General features: G+C 45.0%; 1 protein-coding gene across 4 annotated transcripts in view; it reads right to left on the bottom strand.

Annotated features, from left to right (window-relative positions):
- TSPAN32 (tetraspanin 32) overlaps window positions 1–21,115 on the bottom strand; it is a 47,021-nt gene that overhangs the window by 10,363 nt on the left and 15,543 nt on the right. For all 4 annotated transcript variants that reach the window (XM_068944821.1, XM_068944822.1, XM_068944824.1 and 1 more), the window contains one exon: window positions 14,830–14,904. In XM_068944821.1, coding sequence (XP_068800922.1) covers window positions 14,830–14,904 — 75 coding nt within the window. The remainder of the gene's footprint in view (window positions 1–14,829; window positions 14,905–21,115) is intronic.

Here is a 21,115-nt window from a genome sequence, read left to right as displayed (position 1 = left end):
CAGTGGCACGAAACAGCAAGGGGATCTCGGCCCTGCTGGATGCGGAGAGGGATGTTTGCTCCTTGCTTTGACAGCAAGGATTATCGCTTTCAGCTATCCACCAATTGACAGATAAGCTAACGCGCGGCAACAGAAACCTGGAGAAAGATGGAAGGACTTATGTACCTGGGCTTCAGCCAGCAGAAATCTGTGGGAAGGTCCCTCTCCAAAAACACTGGAAACCAGGGAGACAGACACTCACGCCGAGTACTGCGGATAAAGTTACTAGTGTTATTTTAACTATAAAGCTGTCCTTGACTCAACAATACTTAAAGCCGTTAGCCAGAAAGCAGCTGACGTGGGATGACCTGTCCATCTCGGCTCTAGGTTCAGTCCCCTACCTGAGGGGTGCTAACGCTGCCTCTGCTCCTTGTTGCTTACCTGCCCCCTCATCTTTGCTCTTCTAAATAACCTTTCGACTCTCGGGATAAAGCTTACAATTTCCTTGGGAATTACGTTACTCATTCTGCTATCTCCTGAAATAATAGTTTTGTTGCTTTTAATCCCTCCCTCTCTCTGTCATCTGTATATACCACACACTATTATATAGCGTACTATGTACTATACACCATGTATTATGTACGGCGAGCGATGTGTGATACTTCACAGAACGCAAGAGGACAAAAATCTATTTCCAAAGGAGCTTATGATCTAGATACCTTGGAGTAACATTAGACATGGCCTGTATAAAGGAAGAGAGGAAAGGAAAGAGTTCAAGGAACAGGGTTTACATAATAAAGCTATAGCAAAAATAAATAAATAATTCAACAGTAGGAAACAGTAAGGGAAGACTATGAGCAGCTACTTCACCATCATCTCTAAAACAGTGATGGTGATGACAGTAGGAGAAATGTAATCTCCAGATACAAAATGACTACTACAGACTGGGATTACATGCTGTTTTCTGAGCGCACTTGTGAGCGGGTTTCTTAGTTACTTACTGATGTTTCATTTTGCAAAGCAGCCTCCAAGAACTGAGAGCACAAAGGATTAAATCGGAAGTGTTTTACAGTAATAATTTCCTCTTAAAGTGCGTGTCTAGGCAAGCCTAAGAGTACAATTTGCTGATTAGTTGTTCTCAGCATTTGTATCTAGCATTTGTATCCAGCTATTATCTGAATATGCTATTCAGATCTTAGTAGGGGAGTATTCAGATCCTGGTAAAGGAATCTCAAACCATGAAGTTAAAAAAAGTGCACTGATTGTAGTTCCTCCACATCATCTTTCCGATTTTTCCTAGAATTGTGCAATTTCAGGAGAAAATTGCACATCCTCATACAATGTGCCAGCTTGTTTTCAAAGATTACTGCAGAGAGCTTTCTAATTTAAATATTTCAGAGGCAGATAGAAAGCACTAAATCTCAGTATTTATCACTGGCTGTTTCCTTCCATACAGGAGACTGCCACAGAGCATATGAGAGTTATAGCTTAACAACAGGAGACATATCAGTGCAAAAAACTGCATTAATGCACCACCACCTTCACAACTTTTCTGCTGAGGATGGTGTACTTGCAACCAGAGCTGTGACCAGGCTCTGGAACAGCAATCATGCATGGCAATGTCTATCCAGACAAAAACAGCATGCCAACTCATTCATGTCTAACAGTGTAACAAAGTCTGAAAACACGAGACAGTCCCCAGTTTCATAACCTAACCTTACTTGCATCAGGGTACATTTTGTCCAGAAGACACACATTCACTCCTGTATTTCCCTTTGATTTGGGACATAACCCAGTGGAAAACTGGAGTTCCTCACTGTTTTGTGCTAAATTGCTGTCCCCAAGAGACCGACATCGCCCACTCCACTAAAGAGTAACTTTCAGTCCATTCCCTTAGAATAATTGTCTCCCTCCCTTTTTATGCCAGGTGTTGGAAGAAAAAAAAAAAAATCAGGGTGCTTGCTCTCACAGTTAAGCAACAGGATGACTTTTAAATTTCTGAGTGGTTATGCTGTTACTGTTAATGACATGTTTTAAGAAAACTACAGATGTGCCCCATCGCCTAGCTTGGACAGCAGTTAGCACATAATAGACTGATACAGCTGGAGAAGAGGAAGAGCGTGGCTGGGCTTCTTCTCAAAAGGTCTTAAACTTCCCCCCTACATATTAGCATAAATATGGTCAAGTAGATTTTTTTTCCCTGTTCCTAGCGACAAGCTGCTGATTTTGTGCATGATTCAGAACCGTTCAGTCTGCAAACTGTGACCCATTGCTGGGGGAGCGCTTCTGGACAAAGCTCTCTCCCTTGGAACAAGAACGTGCCTCCAATCCTTGTCTCTAAGAAAAACACTGAAAGCTAAAGAAAAAGCGCCGGGGGGCTTTGGCTTGAGAGTGCAAGAATTACCATCTCCCATTTCCACCTATTCCCTAATGAAACATTCATTTAGGGATGATAGATGGGTTAGGGGATACAAGTGGAATATCACCACGATCGATGCAACTGACTCAATGTAGTAGCATCTTTCACTAAAAGGGAAAGGAAGAAAAAAAAAGGATTCTGTCATTTATCATCCTCCAAGTCCTTTACCCCCCAAGAAACAGAACATACAATTATAAGGCAGCATTTGCTTTGCCTAAACCATTAGCGCTCATGTCCTTGGCTATCGGAAACTGAAACAAGTTTCATTCTTACCGCTTTCAAGACAAAGAAATACACATTTTTTACTGCAGTTCTTTATCAAGGAAAATTTTTCCTTCTAACTGGATTAGGAACATGACTGACAAGGTCATTCTTCACTTACTGATCCCTTTGCAATCCAAAGGCATCAAGGAATCCCCCTCCTGCCACCAGTGAACATTCGTGGGTAGGCAACCTCAGATGTAAGTTGGAAAACAAATGTGAATAGACCTGCGCCAAGAAGAGTGGTCTTAGACCTATGCAATAAACAATCTCCGCAACACCCTGTAGCCAGAAATCCCTCTGCAAAGGTGGAACTCAAGGAGAGTATAAGGAAGCGAGATTTCACAATCGAGTGATTGTTTTAAAGACAAGCCCACCTTTTCATGTCCCTTTAACAAGAAAGCTTTTAACAGGACCGAGGAAGGAGGAGTCTGCTCTCCAGGAGCTGGTGCTCTTTGTGCCTTTGAGATATCACAGCCAAGCACATTCACTGCAGCCTCAAAGGAAACTGCAACTTAAGCATTTAATATTCATGTGCTCTTGCTGAGAGGGAGGTATTCATTACGGCGTCACTCAAACGTTCCTTCGGCAGTCGCCTCCGCCGTCTCCCTTCTTTAGCTGGGAACTGTTAGTCATTCAAGATATGAAACTGGAATAAAGTGGTTGAACCACTCTAAACATTACCTACCCTCACTCCAGTAAGGAAACACATCTACATTTCGCTATCTCCATCTAGCCTTTCTTCCCCACTACGCAGAATCACGTGTTCACAACACATCAGAAACTAGAGGGGGGAAAAAAAAAAATAGCTGAAGCAGAGACTGATGCTCGCAACCTAGTTTAATTGAAAACAGAAGGGAACAGCGCAGGGAGGAGAAGAGGAGTTAGCAGAGAGCAGTAAACAATGGAAGCACTGTAGTGCTGCACGCCCTTGCTAACAAACCTTGGGAGCAGGGACTGACAGCCACCACCGCTGCCATACAGACAGGATGGCAATCTCGGCTAACGAACACCGGTCATCCGAGCAGGGCTCTAACGAGCAGCTAAGCCATTCAATGGAAGGACTCCCCTCGTTTCTGACGGGGCTAACAAAAACAATAGTAGAACGGGAGGGGGAAGCCCTTTGGAAAATGAAAATAGACCCTTCTGGCGCGCACACAGCGCTAGCTGCAGCCGGCAGGCAAGCACCTTGCACAGCGCCTGGCAGCACTCCCCAGGAAACGTCCCTGTGAGGACGGCACGTCAGAGCATGAGGGAAAGTGGGGCGGAGGGGGCCGGTCACATCCCTTCTAACATCTGACTCATCCCCATGGGTCTGCCAGCAGCTGGACGGGGAGAAGGAAACACGGGCAGGGACAAGGAGAGCAGGACAAAGTGCGATTCGAAGCAAAGAATGCAAACAAGAAAGTGGGCAGGATGGAAATGAGCCATGAACAGAGCACACGAGCCCAGAAAACACAACCAAAGTGAAGCCCACCACAGACAGCAGAACAGTTCCCACCGCATGGATCAAGCACACGGTGAAAGGGTTTCCCCCTACCACATGCTTGGCCAGGCCTTCATTACAGTGTCTAATACAGTTATCACAGCCTCGGTGCAGTTTTGTATTTCCTTAATTAGCATGTCAGTTCCCTTCCTCTTGGCTGCTTCAGGCTTCATCAGACCAATCAATCAATAACAGATGCAGAAGTCTGGCCACCACTGCAAACCAAAACGGCCTTTGAGGCTCCTGGCGAAAAACTGCATTGGAGAAGACAGTTCTGCTCTGCTCAGACTGCTGGTAGTCGGTGGAAACGGCTGACAGAAGAAGAGCCAAGAGATCCAAATGATGCTTTTAGCTACGTGTTTTTCACCTTTTGTTTCCGATTTTCATTTTTACAACTCGTGCACACCCCCACACGCACCCTTTTGGGATTGCAAAAATGACAGAGAGATTTGGGGATTGCCTGCTCATTGAGGGAGCACACAAAAGGAAAGAGCAAAAGCCCTCGTGAAACTTGGCCAAGCCTTACAAAGCTGTTACCAGGGCGTCCATCGCCTCCTTGTGTGAAACATTAAGGACAGGAGAAACCGCTGACCGGTTTCACTCTCCACCCACCACCGCTGTGCTACCTGCCCTCCTCTTCTCTCCCTGAGAGGCACACGGGGACAAAGCTTCTCCAGGGACAAGACACATCCGTGAACCACAGGGCTGTCCAAAGCACTCGAGCAGATGCCAGCTCCCATTAGGGATGACTCACGCGTCTCCCCGAGGAGAGGTGCAGCTCTGTTTTCTAAACGGAAGAACACCGCTCGGAGTTAAACAAGCTGCAGACCAGGCGCAGCTTCGCCGGTCTCTAACGCACAAACCAATTCCCCCCCCCCGGCTTCCCGCTGAGGAAAGCGGGCTGCAGACGGGCTTTTTCTTCTTCCACCTTTAAGCTGTTGTCACACAAACCTTCCCCTCCCTTCCCATCTCCGTGCCCCCACTCTGCAGGGACTCAGGTGCATCTCAGGAGCGTTGGTTCGGTGCTGTGCAGGAAAAGGACCCGTCTCCAGAGACGGCTAGCGGGGTGGCAGGCAGTCAAAAAACAGGCAAGCCCAATGAATTTAAACACGGTTGAGTGACTACGCCCAAGGAAGGCCCGAGATGCGGTCACGTCTGGCTCCCCAGTGACGCAATTCAGGACTGCCGAGCTGAAACCGCTTTCCACAGCCGCAAGCCATCTGCTTGCCACCACAGCAGAGGACAAGATGCTTCACAGCACCGTGTGGAAAACCCAAACGGGCAGCTAGCAAAAACCCCAAAGATTTTTCCCTAAGCCCTCTGCATCCGAGGCTGTGCCGCTTGTCTAGGCTCAGCGCATCCATGCCTTTTCGGTTTGGTTAAGCAAACTCCAAGCATTTCTCTCCACCGAAATTTATAACAGAACCGAAACAAGAACACGTTGCCAAGGGCCCGCACCGATTCTTTGCGCTCCTGTGACTCGGATGCACAAGCCCAGCAATTTATGAACCTCCCAGCCTTATGCTCAAGTTATCCCAGCCATCCCTGCTCCCTCGCCCATAACGCTTGAAACCGATGCCGGCCAGAACTGCTTCCCAGCAGAAAGTAACGATAAATATTCAAAACTTTCTTAGCTTAGAACAAGTTATCAGCAATACAGCTAGCCACCCCCCTCAAACAGACTACTGACTTTTCAAAAACTTGATGTTCACTGTCAGCTTTAATTAAAAAAAAGTCCATCCATGAAACAGCAAGGGAAAGGTTCCCCCTCCCCACCTGACATACAGCAGCATAAACGCCAGTGTGATAAATGGCGTACCCTAAATGAAGATGCTACCGATATCAGAAACATGCACGTCGTTTCCAAGGCAAAAAGGGAAAGAGTCGCAGCACCTGGACTGGGAATAAAGCAGGATGGGCAGAACCAAAAACCGTGGCAAGAAATCCCCCCCACACAGCAAAAAACCAAAAACCAACCACCACCACCACCACAGCATCACCCACGACCACATAACCGGTGGGAAGCTGGGGGACAGGGCGCTACATCCACGATGCACCAGAGCCCCCCAGGCTGGGGTGACCCGAAACCCGGGGTGGGGGTCCCAGCCATGCGAAGGGGTCGATCTGCAGCCGTGGGGGCCATACGGGCACCCCGAGAGGGGGCAGCGACTGAGAGCGCTACAGCTACCGCGGCTGAAAGTCGCGGCTTCGGCGACCGCTCCCAAAGCGAGCTAATAACGCTCTGCCACGGAAAGAGGCAGAAAAGGGGCCGAGCGAGTTCAGAGTCAGGGCGGTGATAAATTATTAAAAAAAACCATGAGTGCGAATGCCTGCGTAGCGTGTCAAACAAAGGAGAGCAGTGTCTTGCTGGGGGAAGCGGGACATTACGATGTGATGAGAACATAAGCGCTAGGAAAGATTCACTATATTTAAAAAGACTAAGAAAGAGGAAGGTTTTCCTTCCCCCCGCCCCCCAGACTTCAGAGGCTGGGAAAAGCTCGGTGCTTGCTCTAAAGCCATGGTATCCGGCAGCAGGAATAGCACCCAGAGCAAGGAGGACATCAAATTAGTCACATTGTTTGGACAGCCAAATCACTGCTTTGTAAAGCCCCTTTACCTGAGCAACCCACGAGTGGCTGCGATCCTGACCCAGGCCCCACCGAATCAAAAAGGAAACTGCCTCAACACTTTGGTTCTGGTTTCAGAAAGCACTTGAACCCGCCTTCAGCTTGTGTTTAAGTCCCATTGAAATAGCTAGGACTTAAACTTGCGTTTAGGGGTTGCCCTCAAACGAGGGTGCTACCCTGGACCTTAAACATCAGCATAAACAGGACCTGACCCTGTAAGAATTTGCCTCAACATGCACCACTGGGAGAAATTATGGAAAAAAAAAAAAGGAGGAAAAAACAAAACCAAACCACACAAACAAAAAACCCACACACATGCCATGGGAAAAAAAAATATAGACTTAGCCACCAGAAGCATCTCTACAACCCTACTTCAGAAACCATCTGGGATGTGCACAGTCACTCGTTACATATCTTCAGAAAAAGAGAGATGCACATGCAAGTGCATGTTTTACGCATGCAGATCCAGGATTCACTTATGGGAGACATGGGCGACACTTCACCTGACTCTGAAAACGCGTTTGTTATAAGTAAGAGTCACAGATAAAACAAGACTAGTGACAACCCTGTATACAGGGAAGGGAACAGGGAGGAACAGGGATGCTGTGCAAGAATGGGACCTGGCTGCATCACTGCTTGCTATTTAACAGCTGTAACCATGAATTGCAGCTCTGTGCTAACATCCTAGGCCCCATTAGAAAGTCACCATCTCAAAAGAGATCATCTTGCTCGCTATCAAAGTAGGCAGCTGTTGCTCTGTGTAAGAGGCCTTAATTGAAACCTGCACTTTGGAAAAGCTAAGCAGTCCCTTGAGCTGGGTAAGGGGATGCAGGAGACTGGAGAAACTGGGGAACGCAAGCTGCGGGATTAGAAACCGGCTGTTAAGAGACTGCAATTCTGCTGAGGACAGACTCAGCCGTGATTTATAAATCTTAAACATGTGGGAGGACAAGCTTATGCTATCAGCTGTAACTCACAGGACATAAAAGACTCAGTTTCCTTTTCCCAGCCCGCGGAGAAGAGAGCAGAGTCCTCTGAAGAAAGTTTCAGGCTGAGCAAGGCTGCACGAGGGAAGGAGCATGCACGGATGGCTTGTGCTCCCCGTTCCATAAAAAACTAAACCCAAATGTTTATTCTCCGAGTACGCGTAGCGCAAAACAAGCTAATGCCTTTCTACACACGCAAAGCTGAGAGCTGCTGGCAAAATCTACTTCTAAAAAATTACTTAGCAACTTTAGAAGCTTTTTGATAACTAAGAGTGCCATGCCATTGCAGCCGGTTCATACCCACGCAACCTGTTCATCAAAGGATATGGAAAATCCAGTCTCTTTTATGTTGGCAGCACATGCAGAAACATAACCAACACGCACAGATAGCCCGGGCATGGTGAAAGAGATGTGGAAAAGTAACTCAAACACAGGTTAGCAGACTGCAAAGTGAGGCCTGACCGCATGTACTGTGCTTTTCATACTCTGCAACTCCCAGGTTGTACTGACAACAAACCTCCTCCTGGCACAGACCTGAGCCAGACTGGGGACCTCAGCAGTTGTCTTTTTTCCTGGCCACCCACAGCAAAAGGAACTGCTACTACAGTCAAAACAGGCAAAAGCCTGGCATGCTTATTTGCACCAATGCTTTATTTTGAACTTCCTCCGAGTTGTTAAATTAAACTCAAGAAAATTATGATTTACCTACTAATAAATCACTACAATTAAAAAGCTCCTCCTGTTGCAAAACTCCTTTCACATCACAGCTTCTTCCCCTCTCCTCTCTCTCCTTTTCCCCTCCTTCCTCGACCTTTTCACTGACTCAATCCTACCATCTCAGCAGGCTCACGAGGCCAACCCTCACAGGGCTCCTGGAGGGATTTTCCAAGCTGCTGCTGCAGAGAAGGGGAAAGAGAACCACAATGCAAAGCTGAAATTCCTCCAGCCTGTTTCACAAGAAGGCCCAGAACAAAACCCAAAGCCTCAAAACCATTTTTGTGTTTATTAACAAGAACGCCACAGGCCGCTCTGGCTTTTACGCTACATCTGTAAGTCAATCCTTCCCCCCCAGGCTTCTACAGACAGGCTTTAAAACAGAGATTAATGGGTAAGCAGAGGAAAAAAACCGCTGTCCGGCTGTAGGTTTGCAGGGAGGGAGGCCAGAGGAAGCTGTGCCCTTCCCAGTTAGCTTGCCAGACATGGCATAAGCCTCTCCTCGGCCCTTCCCTGCATTTAAGATCCCAACTGCATCTGGCTGTATAGGCAACGGTTAACAGACCTCACCTAAACAGGCAGTGGTTTGTGGGAAAGAAGTCACCATAGAAATAACTTCTTTTTCAGAAAATAAGACTCAGCTCTTTGGCTTCTAGAATCAGACCTTCCCAACATGGCTGAAAACCATCAGAAACCCTCCTCATTGCAGCAGTTACTGTTACTGGTGGGTTAAGGGTGAGTCTGAGAGTCCAGTGGAGACTGAGGTGAACAAGTAGGGTTGGGCACAGCAGGCAGGAACGGGGCTGCAGGAACAAGCTGAATGAGGACATACTGAAACACAAAGAGTTTCTCTGAATAGCTCAGCAGTAAGGCTAGCAGGAGGAAAGTTGATTCAGCAACTTCCAGATTTCAAGTATTCTCATTTCAGATTTTCCTCAGAGCGGCCAACTTGCCCTGAGAAGTTTCTGACATCTCTCCCAGTGACAGCAGCATGACTTTCCCATGAGGGCAGAACACCACCTTTTCTCTTGGCCCTATGAGATAAAGGCAAAGTATTTCTTTGTAAGCTAGGGATAGACTCTGATATACAGATTAAAAGCTTCCATTCTCCCCTGCTCCAGCTTTTTCACTACTGGAGCCACTGACACTCCTATCACAAGTCTAGTTGCTGTTCTCAGTTCAGCTACTATTGCTCTGACCAGACAGGCAACCATAGACCAGGAAAGGTTCACTGAACCAATATGCTTCTGCAAAGGCCCCAATTACCACTAGACAGAACCACTAGAACAGAAATGGGACAGTAATCATGTATACCACAAGGTAAAAGTACAAGAGAGGACAAAATGCAAGTGACATGCAAAGACAGATCACTGGAGGTACGCATTTGGTTTGTACTCCTCAAAGTAATTACAGATCCTGGGCGTTTGGACTTCAGCAAAGCGTCTGGAAGCACGTTACATGGAGGACGTCACATCATCAGGTTGGCTGAAGAACACAAAGACAAGCTGGCTAAGCCAGGCAATTTTCAGCTTTAGGTGCAGACTGTGTAGAGCACAGCAACCTGCTCTTCTGGAGCACGTAGGCAGCCCATTCCTCTTGGCCCATATCCTTCACCTTGTGCAGCATGGGCTGAAAAAGGCCACCTGCAGCAGCAGAAGCGTGTACAGCTCCCCTCTCACAGCCACACAAGCTTCCATACTTTTGTGGTTTATCAGTCATAATTTGACTGTCATCCTTTCTACATGTCAAGAGCTGGTGCTGAGCAGACACTCATTTCCTTCTTCTCTTCAGCAATCAATGCTGCTTGCCCGTGGATTAATTACTGCTGATTACTATTAACCAACCACTATTGGTCTTACAAGCATGAGAACTAAGACACATTATAAATCCAAGATAGAAGTACAGGATCTCGGCATTTGAAGGCCCTGTCACTGGGATGCTTAGCATAGCTTGTTCCAGCAGGTTGGTTACTCTGAATTATTTCTTCACCATACCTCTATTTTTTTTTCTTCCCCAGAACCTAGCAGACAAACATACTTTGGAAATAGGCAGGTCATTATTTTCTCATTAGAAGCACTTTAACGCAGACAGATTGATGCGAAACATCCTGAAAAAACACAGTACAAAGGAGCCCTGAATCTCACAAAACCCATTTACTGGCCACATGGATGGTAAGAACTTAGAGGAAAAAAGATAATTAAAATGCTAAACAAGGGATTCAGCCTTTTAGGGTAAAGCATGATAGATCTGAGATTCATGATTTTCCATAGCTGGTATAAGTTATTTTAAGAATAAAGACTAGTGACACCGAATAGCTGAGATGCAGGTAACTGATTTAAGATGAGTGATACCTGTCCGAAAGAAGCTATTCAAGATACAGAAAGACATAAAAGTAAAAGAGAGTTGGAAATGAGAAGGTTCATGTGTTTGGGATGCAATGCCTGGGTCTAGGAATATCAAATATTTACAAATTACTCTTTTTTTTTTCCTGTTTTGAGTAGCTTCTCTATGAGAAGTATTGTAAATAGGTCTCTAAACGAGTCACAAAGGAAGAAGGGGCACCTCGCTTTTATCATGTTCAAATGACATTTCTATCTACTGCCTCTCAAAACTAACCATCAAAACTATTCTTTTGACTGAAAAATGGAGTGTTCCATTTTAGATTATTTTTAATAAGAGGGATCTGCTTTATAAGGAAAAACTTAGGTTTTTCTGATCAAGAAGACTAAAACACTGTTACAGCCTGCCGTGATTTGGCACCATGAGTAGCCTACACAGCTTATGCCTTGCACAGAGGGAAGGGCACAGCTTTTAATGGTGCCTGCATATGGCACTTTGTCCCACAGAGAAGAAGGGAGAAGAATCTACCACCAATGCAAGCTCCCAGCTAGCATTTCCAAACTGAACGTGTTGATTTTCTGCCAAAGTACACTGGCTTTTCACTGGAAAGTCAACATATTTTGTGTGTTGAAAAAAGCAATTTTTTTTTTTTTTTTTAAAGACCCAAACATAAGGGCAGCAGCCCCTCAGTGCTTTCAGAGGCACTGGTTCAGGCATGTGTATTGGGTGAGGACACAGGGTTACTTTCCTAAATTCTGTTTCTGACTTGGTAGTTGCCTACACCAAAAGGCTTAAAAGATACAGGTAAATTTGACTATATTATTTCCTGGAGCACTGCAATCAGCTATTTCTGACAATACCAACATAAAGCAGGCGGTGTGAGGACATCTGGTTTACTTTTACTCTCCAGTTTTACCTTGGGAGAGTCAGATAACTAGATGTTCTATAATTAAATTTCAGGAGTCTTCTCCCCCTGCTGCCACCTTCAGTTTCCAGTATTACTGCACCCTCTTTCTGTTCTGGAGATGGAGTCTTATCTGCATTTCTTTCTTACTGGTGAGACAGGTTACCTTTCACGTCAACCAAAATTCCATATGGCTTGTCATGGACAGTCCTAACGAAACCTTCCCTCATTTGCGTCCCCTGTTTTTCTTTGCGTTGCAGGAAGAAGATAAACCTGAAAGGATCTCTAATGAAATTTTCATCTTTCTGTTGTCAGAAATACTTTTTTCTTTTTAACTGGAAACTTTTTTTTTTTTCCTCCCTCAAAAGCTACCCTCGTTTTCTCTAATGAAAAACATTCTCAAAAAGAAAACCAAAACAATCAAAGATTCTGCTGAAGTGAACCATGACACACAGGTCCCTTCATGGATAAGTCACTCTGAAAGCAACCCCCACCCCCTCCCCACACAAAGCAAAAACCACCAAGACAATGAATCAAGGTTGGAGTAGGGGAACAGGGAAGGGAAATGCAGTGAAAGAATTATGTTGAACGGCTGCATCCTTTTCATTCAATATACTGTTCTTTCTTGTGGTCTTTTTACAGCCTATTCTATATTTGTGGAGTAAAAAGAATGACCAAGTAGTCTATTTATATATGGCAATTTCATAGGACCAGTCAAGACATTTTCCAGTACTGCTTCTCCTTTAGTAACATATTTTTTTAAAAAAAACCTCTCATTACAAGCTTCTGCAGAGGAATAAGAAAGAGAAAGAATGAGAAAGAATGTTCTAGGCCTCCCTTCTATACTGATCAAGAAAATAAAGTTATTTCCATATCAAAATATTAGTGTGAAAATAACAAATTGAAATGGTTTTGCCTGAAACCAAGGAAAATATGCCCACAGGCTGTGCAAAGACAACTTCTCAGCTCTGATTGACATTGCTTCTGCCAGGTAAAAGAGGAAATGTTGGGCACAGACACTGGTGTCACGATAGGGATTATGCTGCCGTGCCAGCAGCATTCACTCAAACATTTTTGAAGAAGCTGGACAAATTCGAGGAGGAAAAATCCACAGGGGACCATCAAATACAAAGGTACCAGCACCTTACCCCTAACTCAAACTTCTGGCATCTGTTAAAATAACGCTTTACGCTTGGCTCTGCTCTCACGCTCTTACGTTGGCCAACAGCCGTTGTGTTCCTCTGAATATCCTTGGTCCGAACCAGTGTAGGCATTTGGGTATTCCAAAGGGTTTTCAACTACTGTGGCCACCGGTCAGCTCTGGGCATACTTCTACAGAAGCAGGACCGTATCCCCTCGCTTTAACCTGGACATCTCCCTTTAGTCTTACGCTTCCAGAAGGATGGTATTTTAATTTCCGCAGAGGGCGCTCTGCGCAGAACACAGTTATAAGACAGGGCTTCTACAAGCTGTGTTCTGGGGGCCGCACCTGAGCAAAAAGGATGACCTCTCCTCCTAACATTTCTAGTTCTTTAGAGGTGCAACTGCAGCAGTTCTAGCATGGACCCAACCTTTAGGATTAGGATTTTGATGGAATTACGCTTTCCCAGCCCAGAAAGATATTTCACAGTCAGGCCTCTGACACACTTTTCCTGAAAAACTAGTCTTAGATCCCTGCACTACATTTATAACCCCAAAGAGATGAGCTGAGGGGATGAACTTGACACTAACCCACCAACAGTGTTTCGCATCACCCATATTCTCATTGCTGGACTGATCATTTCAGATTGTGGCACACACCTGGGGATGATAAGGAGTTAAACAGACATAATCCACTGCATGAAACATATATGCAAGTGTGAAACACTTATCAGAGCTTCTGTTCAACAGCATACAACCCACGTCACATTCAAACGTTAGTCTAAAATGTCAGTGCTGTTCTGCTTTCAAAAAGGATGTCATTTTTTTTTGAACTCCTAAGTCTCTCAAAATGTTTTATGAGAGCGGGGGCAGGGAAGGAGAATTAATACCAAGAAAACCAGTGAAACTCCTCTAAAAGGGAAGAGGATTAAATACATAAAAAGAAAACAATACCAGATTATGAAAGAACAAGAAAAAGTCTAGGCTTCTTTAAGCTGCAAGATATTAAGTTCAACTTCTGCTTCTCACAGCAGCCTGCAACCCCAGCTGCCCACAGTAAGGTCAGAGCTGCCACTGACCCCAGTCCCTCGTAGGTCCATCCCTCACTGGTCCTGCTGCCAAGCACCTCACCTTTGATTTCCTGAGCACCTCTCCAACTCTATCCATATCACCTTCAGGAGAGACAGCTGGCAAAGGAGCAGGAGCTTGGCATCCATAGCTCCTCTACCACCTTCACCCAGCAAACTCCTTCACAGAGGAAAAGCGGACAAGACTGCTGCCAGATCTCCAGCACTGTCTACTACACCACCAGCAAGCTCCACAACAGTGATTCAAAAAACCGACTTTCTTGCAAATTCAACCTTCAAGATGAGGCCCTGGGCAACCCTCTCCTTCCAGCTCACTTATCTCAATGTGACAGCAACTCATAACACCTTGTCTCATACCAGCTTTTTTACTCTGTCATCACTGCTGATGGTTAGTAAACACACTATCTGGATGTTTAGCTCCTGGACATCACCACAGACAAAGACAATCAGAACTGTTGCAATCTACCACAGTCTTTGAGTAAAGACTCCTAACTGACTTTAGCAGGAATTAGAGCTGGATGAGACAAGAAAAAGACTTTAGGAGTCAAGCATCTAATCTTACCAAAAAAACCAAAACAAAACAAACAAAAAAACCCCCACAAAGCTATTTGAAACAAGACTCGCATTTCATTTTGCCTTCAGGAGTAAATAGTTCTTCTGTCCAAGGGCTTCTGTGACAAACACCTCATGTTCCCCTTTCAGAAAGGCAGCTGGTAAAGGCGGTCTCCATTCTTGCAATGGACAGATATGACAGAGCATGTATTTGATAGGCCTCTACAAGGACGGCTTAATTACCACCAGATGTTCCTTTTATAGGAGAAATCAGCACTACAAAACCTCTATCGGATGAGAGTTTGCTGGTATTTCCTAGCAAACAACGCTTACCTCTGTCCTGTGAGTGTATCTCCAGAAGGCAGCTGGTATCAATCCACAGAACGCAAGAGCAAAACAGAAAAATCCCTGAGGACAAAGAGAAAGTATTGCGAGTTACAGTATGAAGAGAAAAATATTTATTGGAAAACACCATATTTAATATGGTGACAGGAACATATTTAATATGCTCGTTGGAGCAAGTCTGTTTAAAGTTGGTTACATCACCTTCATGTAATATGCCTCATAATGCTGGTTACTTGAAAGAAATTAGGCGCCTAACAGCTTCACGAGTCTCCTGCAGGAGCCCTCCAATTGCACTGTAGCCTCTTACAGGGGTTGACCAGAAAAAAAGCTTTCTCCTTCCTGTGGAGCAGTTAACCTATTTTGTCCAAGTTCCTCTTGAAAAAAATGGAAAGAAAAACATTTACAGCGTGCTACTATTCAGAAGCAGGACCACATACAGAGATAACACCTCCTTATCCAAGGGACGCAATCTCCCCCGTGTTTGTAACTCAGCTATCAGTTTTAAAGAGGAAAACAAACAAAAACAGCCACAAATGAATTGGTCTTTAAACAAGTTCATGATAAGAACAGAAAGCAACCTGCTCTGGAAAGTGAGCTAGATTTTACTCCAGCCCGCACCTCGGAGCTATTAACAACGTGCTACCAGCAGAGCCAAGTTGCCTTTCTTAAATCAGCGCTGTCCCACTTAGACAAAAGGAAGACAGAAATATAACCGAGGCCAGTAACCGACCCTGAACTTTATAAACAATAACGACAGTGACACAGAAGGCAGCCTGACTTTTGTACTCTTTGCTAAGCTTACAAAACTGGAAGTTAGAAATGTTGCATCTTTATTCGCAAAAATTTGATCCAAAAGCAACAACAAAAAAAATCCCCCCCAAACCCCACACAACACAAACCTGATGGTTGCCTATTGAGACAGCTGGACCGAAGGACTTCATTTACATTGAATGGGGGGGGGGGTTGGAAAAAGAGAGAAGAAAGTGCGTGAAAACATTTTAAGGCCAAATGGGCTCATCAATTATGAATCCTGATGTCAAATCAGGATTTGGTCTTGGAACAGCAAAAGATGCTGAACAAGCAGCAGCTGAAAACTATTGCCCTTACAAGAGTTTCCATCTAACCACCCCCCGCCTTCCAAAAAGGGGTTATATGTCTGGGGAAAGTTGTCCCTTTGACTGCAGTTTATTGTGTTTAATTTTTATACGAGTATTTTAATAGTATGACTTCACTGAAATATTTTTTAAAAAAATTAGATGTTTTGTGAAAGTGTTTACCAAATACAAGCTTAAGGACAGGAATAAGAGCATTGCTGTTATTCATCCTGTTTTATCAAAAACACTTGTTTAAACATATTGCTTTAAAAAAGGGGCAATAAAAAGGGAAAATATGTTATTTCAAATCCTAGAAACAAGTGTAAACATGCCAGCAAAATAACTTTTGGTGGTTCTTGTCCATTTTTTTGCCTGATCTGCATTTCTGCTCAAGCTAGGACAAGGCACTGTCAGAGAAGTTTTGTTCCAGGAATGAAATTATTGTTTGGCGTTTCACAACTCACAGTTGTCTTGTTTACAGGCTTTGTAGCAGATGCCAGGGGAAAACGTGGTATGGTTCTTATGAAAGAGCCTGAATTATATATGTTCACTCTCTCTCCCTTTTTTTGTTAGGATAAAGGAAGTTTTTTTTTTTTAAAGCAGCATTTGTCATCAAACAAAAATCAAGTTTTCATTAACTTTACATTTAACAACACTTCAAAAATAATTTAGTCTTCAGAGCGATAAGAAGCAAGAGGTTACAAAAAACCTGGAGAAAAGTCAACTAGAAATTAGGATGAAAAAGAAAACTCTTCCACATAACGTGATATAAGTTCCCCAACTACTTCACCTCCGTTTTCTTAACTAAAGTTAAAGCTGACATAGAGGACTGAAGTCCTCTGTCACTTTTCTTTCCTTTACTGGCACTCATCCTTCTACAGTTGCAGTAAACAGATGCAACTGCTAATAATACGTCATTACAGACGGTTCTCTCTCAGTCCTTCACCTTTTAATATCTGCTCTCCCTTTATTTCAACCCAGCGTCCATGGGAATACAGAAACGCAGACCCTTGGGAAGCTCACCCTCCATCCAGCCAGCGATAAGCAATTACGTGGCTCCTAGAAGGGCTTATAAATGAATTACAGGCTGCTTTTTCCTTTCCCAGCCAGAAGGCTTTTGATAACACAGCTTCTTAATTACATTAGAAGGCATTCGGAGAAAATAAATAAATAAAAGCAACGCTTCAGTTTGCATATAAAATACAAAGGGTGGAGGCTGATTTACCACCTCCCAGACCCTTCCTGCTGGAGGCTGTAGCAGGGCTTTTCACAGCCTGCCACAGGATGCTCTCTGCAAGGTACAGCATAACCGGACCCGCAGGTTGCTGTCACTGGCCAGACATCAATTACTCTTTCATGAATTACCTTGTTTTCATTCTTGCTGCAAGGAATAATGTGTCTCCTGGAGACTTGGCAGGATGCACAGAAACCACTTCTTGGCCATTGACGGGTATACCTTTCAATTTGCCTTTGCCATGCCTACCCTTCAGGTAACGATGAGCAGCAGTCTCCACCTGAACAAGGAATCCATCCACGACTCCAGCTGGGCGCAGCTGTGATCCAGCCCCGTGCCAGCTCTACCTGCGCCTGCTCCCCAGGGAACGAGACCGGCAGATTGATTTCTTGCTCAGGAGTGGTGCACGACGAAGGAGAGTGCAGGAGGCAGATTCATAGCAAAAGCAAGACACCAAAGTGCACTACTATGTTATTAAGGACCCTTGACACACTTGCCTGCAATTATGCATTTGGGAACAGTAAAGCAAAGAGCTTGTGCTGAGTGCTGGCTCCACTGGCACATCACTCCTGGTTTCAGTGAGAAGCTGGGGTAGATCAGGCATTTGCCAGCGCTTTTTCATCCCAGTAATTGTTTGGAACCAGTGCTTGGAACAGATCTGTCCCGAACACGTTTTGCACTAGATTAGGGATTTTAGGCTTGGAAAACTCAGACGTAAGAATTGCAGATGGGATATTTTGAGTGACACGTTGCTTTCTCCTCTGTCGTTTTTTATCTCCTCTTCTATCTGTCTGGCTTCAGGAGAGCTTAAGATACTGTGTGCTAGTATCTGGACAGACTCTTTTCCTTTGTACAAGCAGTACTAGCAAAACTGCAGCTTTCCTTCCTTCTCCTCCCCTTCAACAGCGACATGGCCTTTGGAGACCGAGAGAGCTACAGGATGTTTACATTCAGGACTGACTGAATGATATATCACGTATCACTGAAAAGCAGGGATTTAAAGGTTTGCCAGAACTATCGTTGGAGGACAGTCAATAAAACTGTTGCTGCTCTCTCTCCTTCAGAAGAGCTTTGGGGGAAACAGTCCAGGATTTTAGAACAGTTTGTAATCTTCAAGATCGCAGTTGCTCTCTAGAAACCAGCTTCCTTGCAAGCCTCAATGAACGCACAGTAGTTTCTGCTAACATAGCTACAAGACAAGCTCCGAGGTACGTGTGCTTTAACCAATTTGACTTTTTTTAAAAACTGCCTACCCATTATTGTTAGGGCAGCACCAATAAAGCCTAGAAAGTCTGAGGCCCTTCTTCTGCATACACCATACTCACACAAACCACCAGATAGCCAGGCAGGGTGAACATTTATAATCTAAATGGACAAAGTGTTAGCAGGGAAACGAAAGCAAAAGGGGAGATGGGATCTGCCCAACAGGTGAATGACTAGGATGATGTTCCTCCAAGCCAGCCCAGAACACGGCCTGGTTTCCTACAGTCCCAGATGTGAGACACCAGCACTGCTGCTTCTTCCTCTCTTTAATTCAAAGGGTCTTAAAACAAGACAGACTTCATAGAGGAGGAAAGTCCTTTAAAAATCAATAGCTGGGGAAGCTGAAAAATCCTCTCTATTAAGGAGCTGAAAAAAACTGCAAGTGCGGGAGGGCTGACAAGAAACCTTGGAGCACCACGAGTTCGAGCCCCCTCCTACATACTACCACATCTAACATCAGACAGAAGATATTGGCTCCCTTTGCCTTCATTCCCTACCTGCAGCTCAGAGATCAGATCACCAGCCTTATGAAAGGGTAAGAGCCGAAAACACACTGTGGACTGATCCTAGCTGTAACAATTATAACAGATGGAGCAATTTATAGGAATAAGGAAAACTTTCCTATACAAATATAGGATTTAGGATGTTACCATGCTGCCAAGTTGTCTGGACATGGAGGGACACTGCAGGTGCCAGAGTTTTCCAGGGAAGATGACTTGCACCTGCTTCTAAAGCATCTGTTACTAACCCCTGCTGCAAAGATGCATCAAAGAACAAGCAGAGGTCTTGGAGAATGAAGCTGCTAGCAATCAGCACTTGAGTATTCTTCAGGGCTGCCAGTTCATTTCTGAAGGGCTGGGGACATGCCATTGCCATGGTACCGACCACTATCGCAGCACTAGGGACTATGGTGATCGCCCTCTTATTCAACCAGTTTTCTCCATCAGTCCAGGTCCCTGCACTCCTGCGCGCTTACTCCAAATCCTAGATTACACCACGCAGGGTAAGACACCCTACTTGCTCATTTACAGCCTCCTCACTGTTGTTCCAGAGGAGCTGTGGAAATCCAGGTGTCCACCAGCCCCCAGGCTCACTGCCTTGGGCCCGGCCTGAGGGGCAGCATCGCCCAGCGAGGAGAGAGGGGAAGCAGTGGCGAGCGCTGCTGCACACCCAGTGCAGGGACTCAGCCCCCTCCAGTGGTGAAACACAGAGGAGAGGATGAACACGCACATGGTCCCCAGCTTGGGCTGAGAAAGGTCTGCCTTCTACTATTTCTCATCGGCTGGTGGCATCTGGCACAAGCTCACATCCCATGTCTGCCTCTAAGATCTGCACAGCCAAACCCACAGATGGCTGAAAAACCACCCTGGGCTACTTTCTTCTTGGGGGAAGTTTGCTACTCTGCAGCTGCTGTTAATATTATGGCCACATTATAACCATACTATAACTACCCTACTGCGGCCATAGTCCGAGTTATGTCACCACCTTGTAACAGCAAAACCACTTCAAGAGGAGCGGTTGTCCCTAACTCATGCGCTAACTTGTCCTTTACACCCTGCCAGTGATATTTGCATGCTGTTCTTGCCTCTCACACTGCAGGGCTCCTACAGACTAAAAAGATGAAGCTTAAAAAACAAACAAGAAAGGCCATTTTGTTATCCCCTGATGAAGTAGGGCAAGCAGGACGCCACACTGCCAGAGCCATGGGAAGAGTGCCTTACACCCTCTCTCCTTCCCTCTTCCCACAAGGAGGGCATATCACATCTTCAAGAAGCTGGAACCATAAGAGACCCAAAACAAAGACAGCCGCATCTCCTGAAAAACTTAAAGTGCAAATGACAAAACAGCGAAAACAGGATGCACTAGGAACCTCAGAGAAAGCTCAACAGCTAGTTCAGGGTTTCCACCTGCCAAAGGCTCCTCTGGTGCAAGGGGTTGGCTGCACCAAGCTGACTGGGTCTGGGGAGTCTGCGGGGAAGCTGGAAGCAGCTACGTCCCCCTCCTCACCCTAGCGGAAAAGGGAAGGGAGAGATGGACTGGGGGTGAGCACAGGCTCCTCATAGGAGAGGCAGCAATTGTGGTCTGTGGAGTTTGCTGTGTGGGGTGTTTTTTTTGTTTTAAACTATCCATTTAGGAAATGATTATAGTTTTAACAGCCTGTTTTATCTATTGGCATGTCCCAAACCATGCAGCATACAGGGTAAGGAAACTGAATAAACACTACAAAAAAAAAAATTCAACTGCATTTTCAGGCAGCCCTGAACTAATTGCCATTAGATGCAAACACACAATCTATTGTTGCAGAGATGGTAATTGCAGGCACGCAGTTAGAGGCCACTCTAAAGTCCATTTTAGAGTAAGAGGGAGTAATTATATGTATTTTGCTAGCAATATCCATGGGTATTGTGTCACTGACTCCCCCAAACTTTATGAATATCTCAGACAGAGAAAGACTGCATACTGAGAAGGTGAAACAGCAACAGTTCAGTTGCTGCTTTGCACTAAGTTTTAAGGCGTCAGTTTCACATTTCTTTAATCAGTTTCTTTCCTATTAAAAATATTAGAAAAACCTCTTTAATTTTTTATGACAGCAATACAATTATTTCATATTAAACTGGGATTGTGTTCTTTCACCAGTACACAACTGGCAAAAATCACAGTGGTATTTCTGGCAGGCTTAGAA

Source organism: Struthio camelus, chromosome 5 (genome assembly GCF_040807025.1).
Source record: "Struthio camelus isolate bStrCam1 chromosome 5, bStrCam1.hap1, whole genome shotgun sequence".
Classification (NCBI taxonomy): domain Eukaryota; kingdom Metazoa; phylum Chordata; class Aves; order Struthioniformes; family Struthionidae; genus Struthio; species Struthio camelus.
The sequence above is the reverse complement of the archived record's forward strand: the minus strand, read 5'-3'. Positions and strand labels throughout refer to the sequence as shown.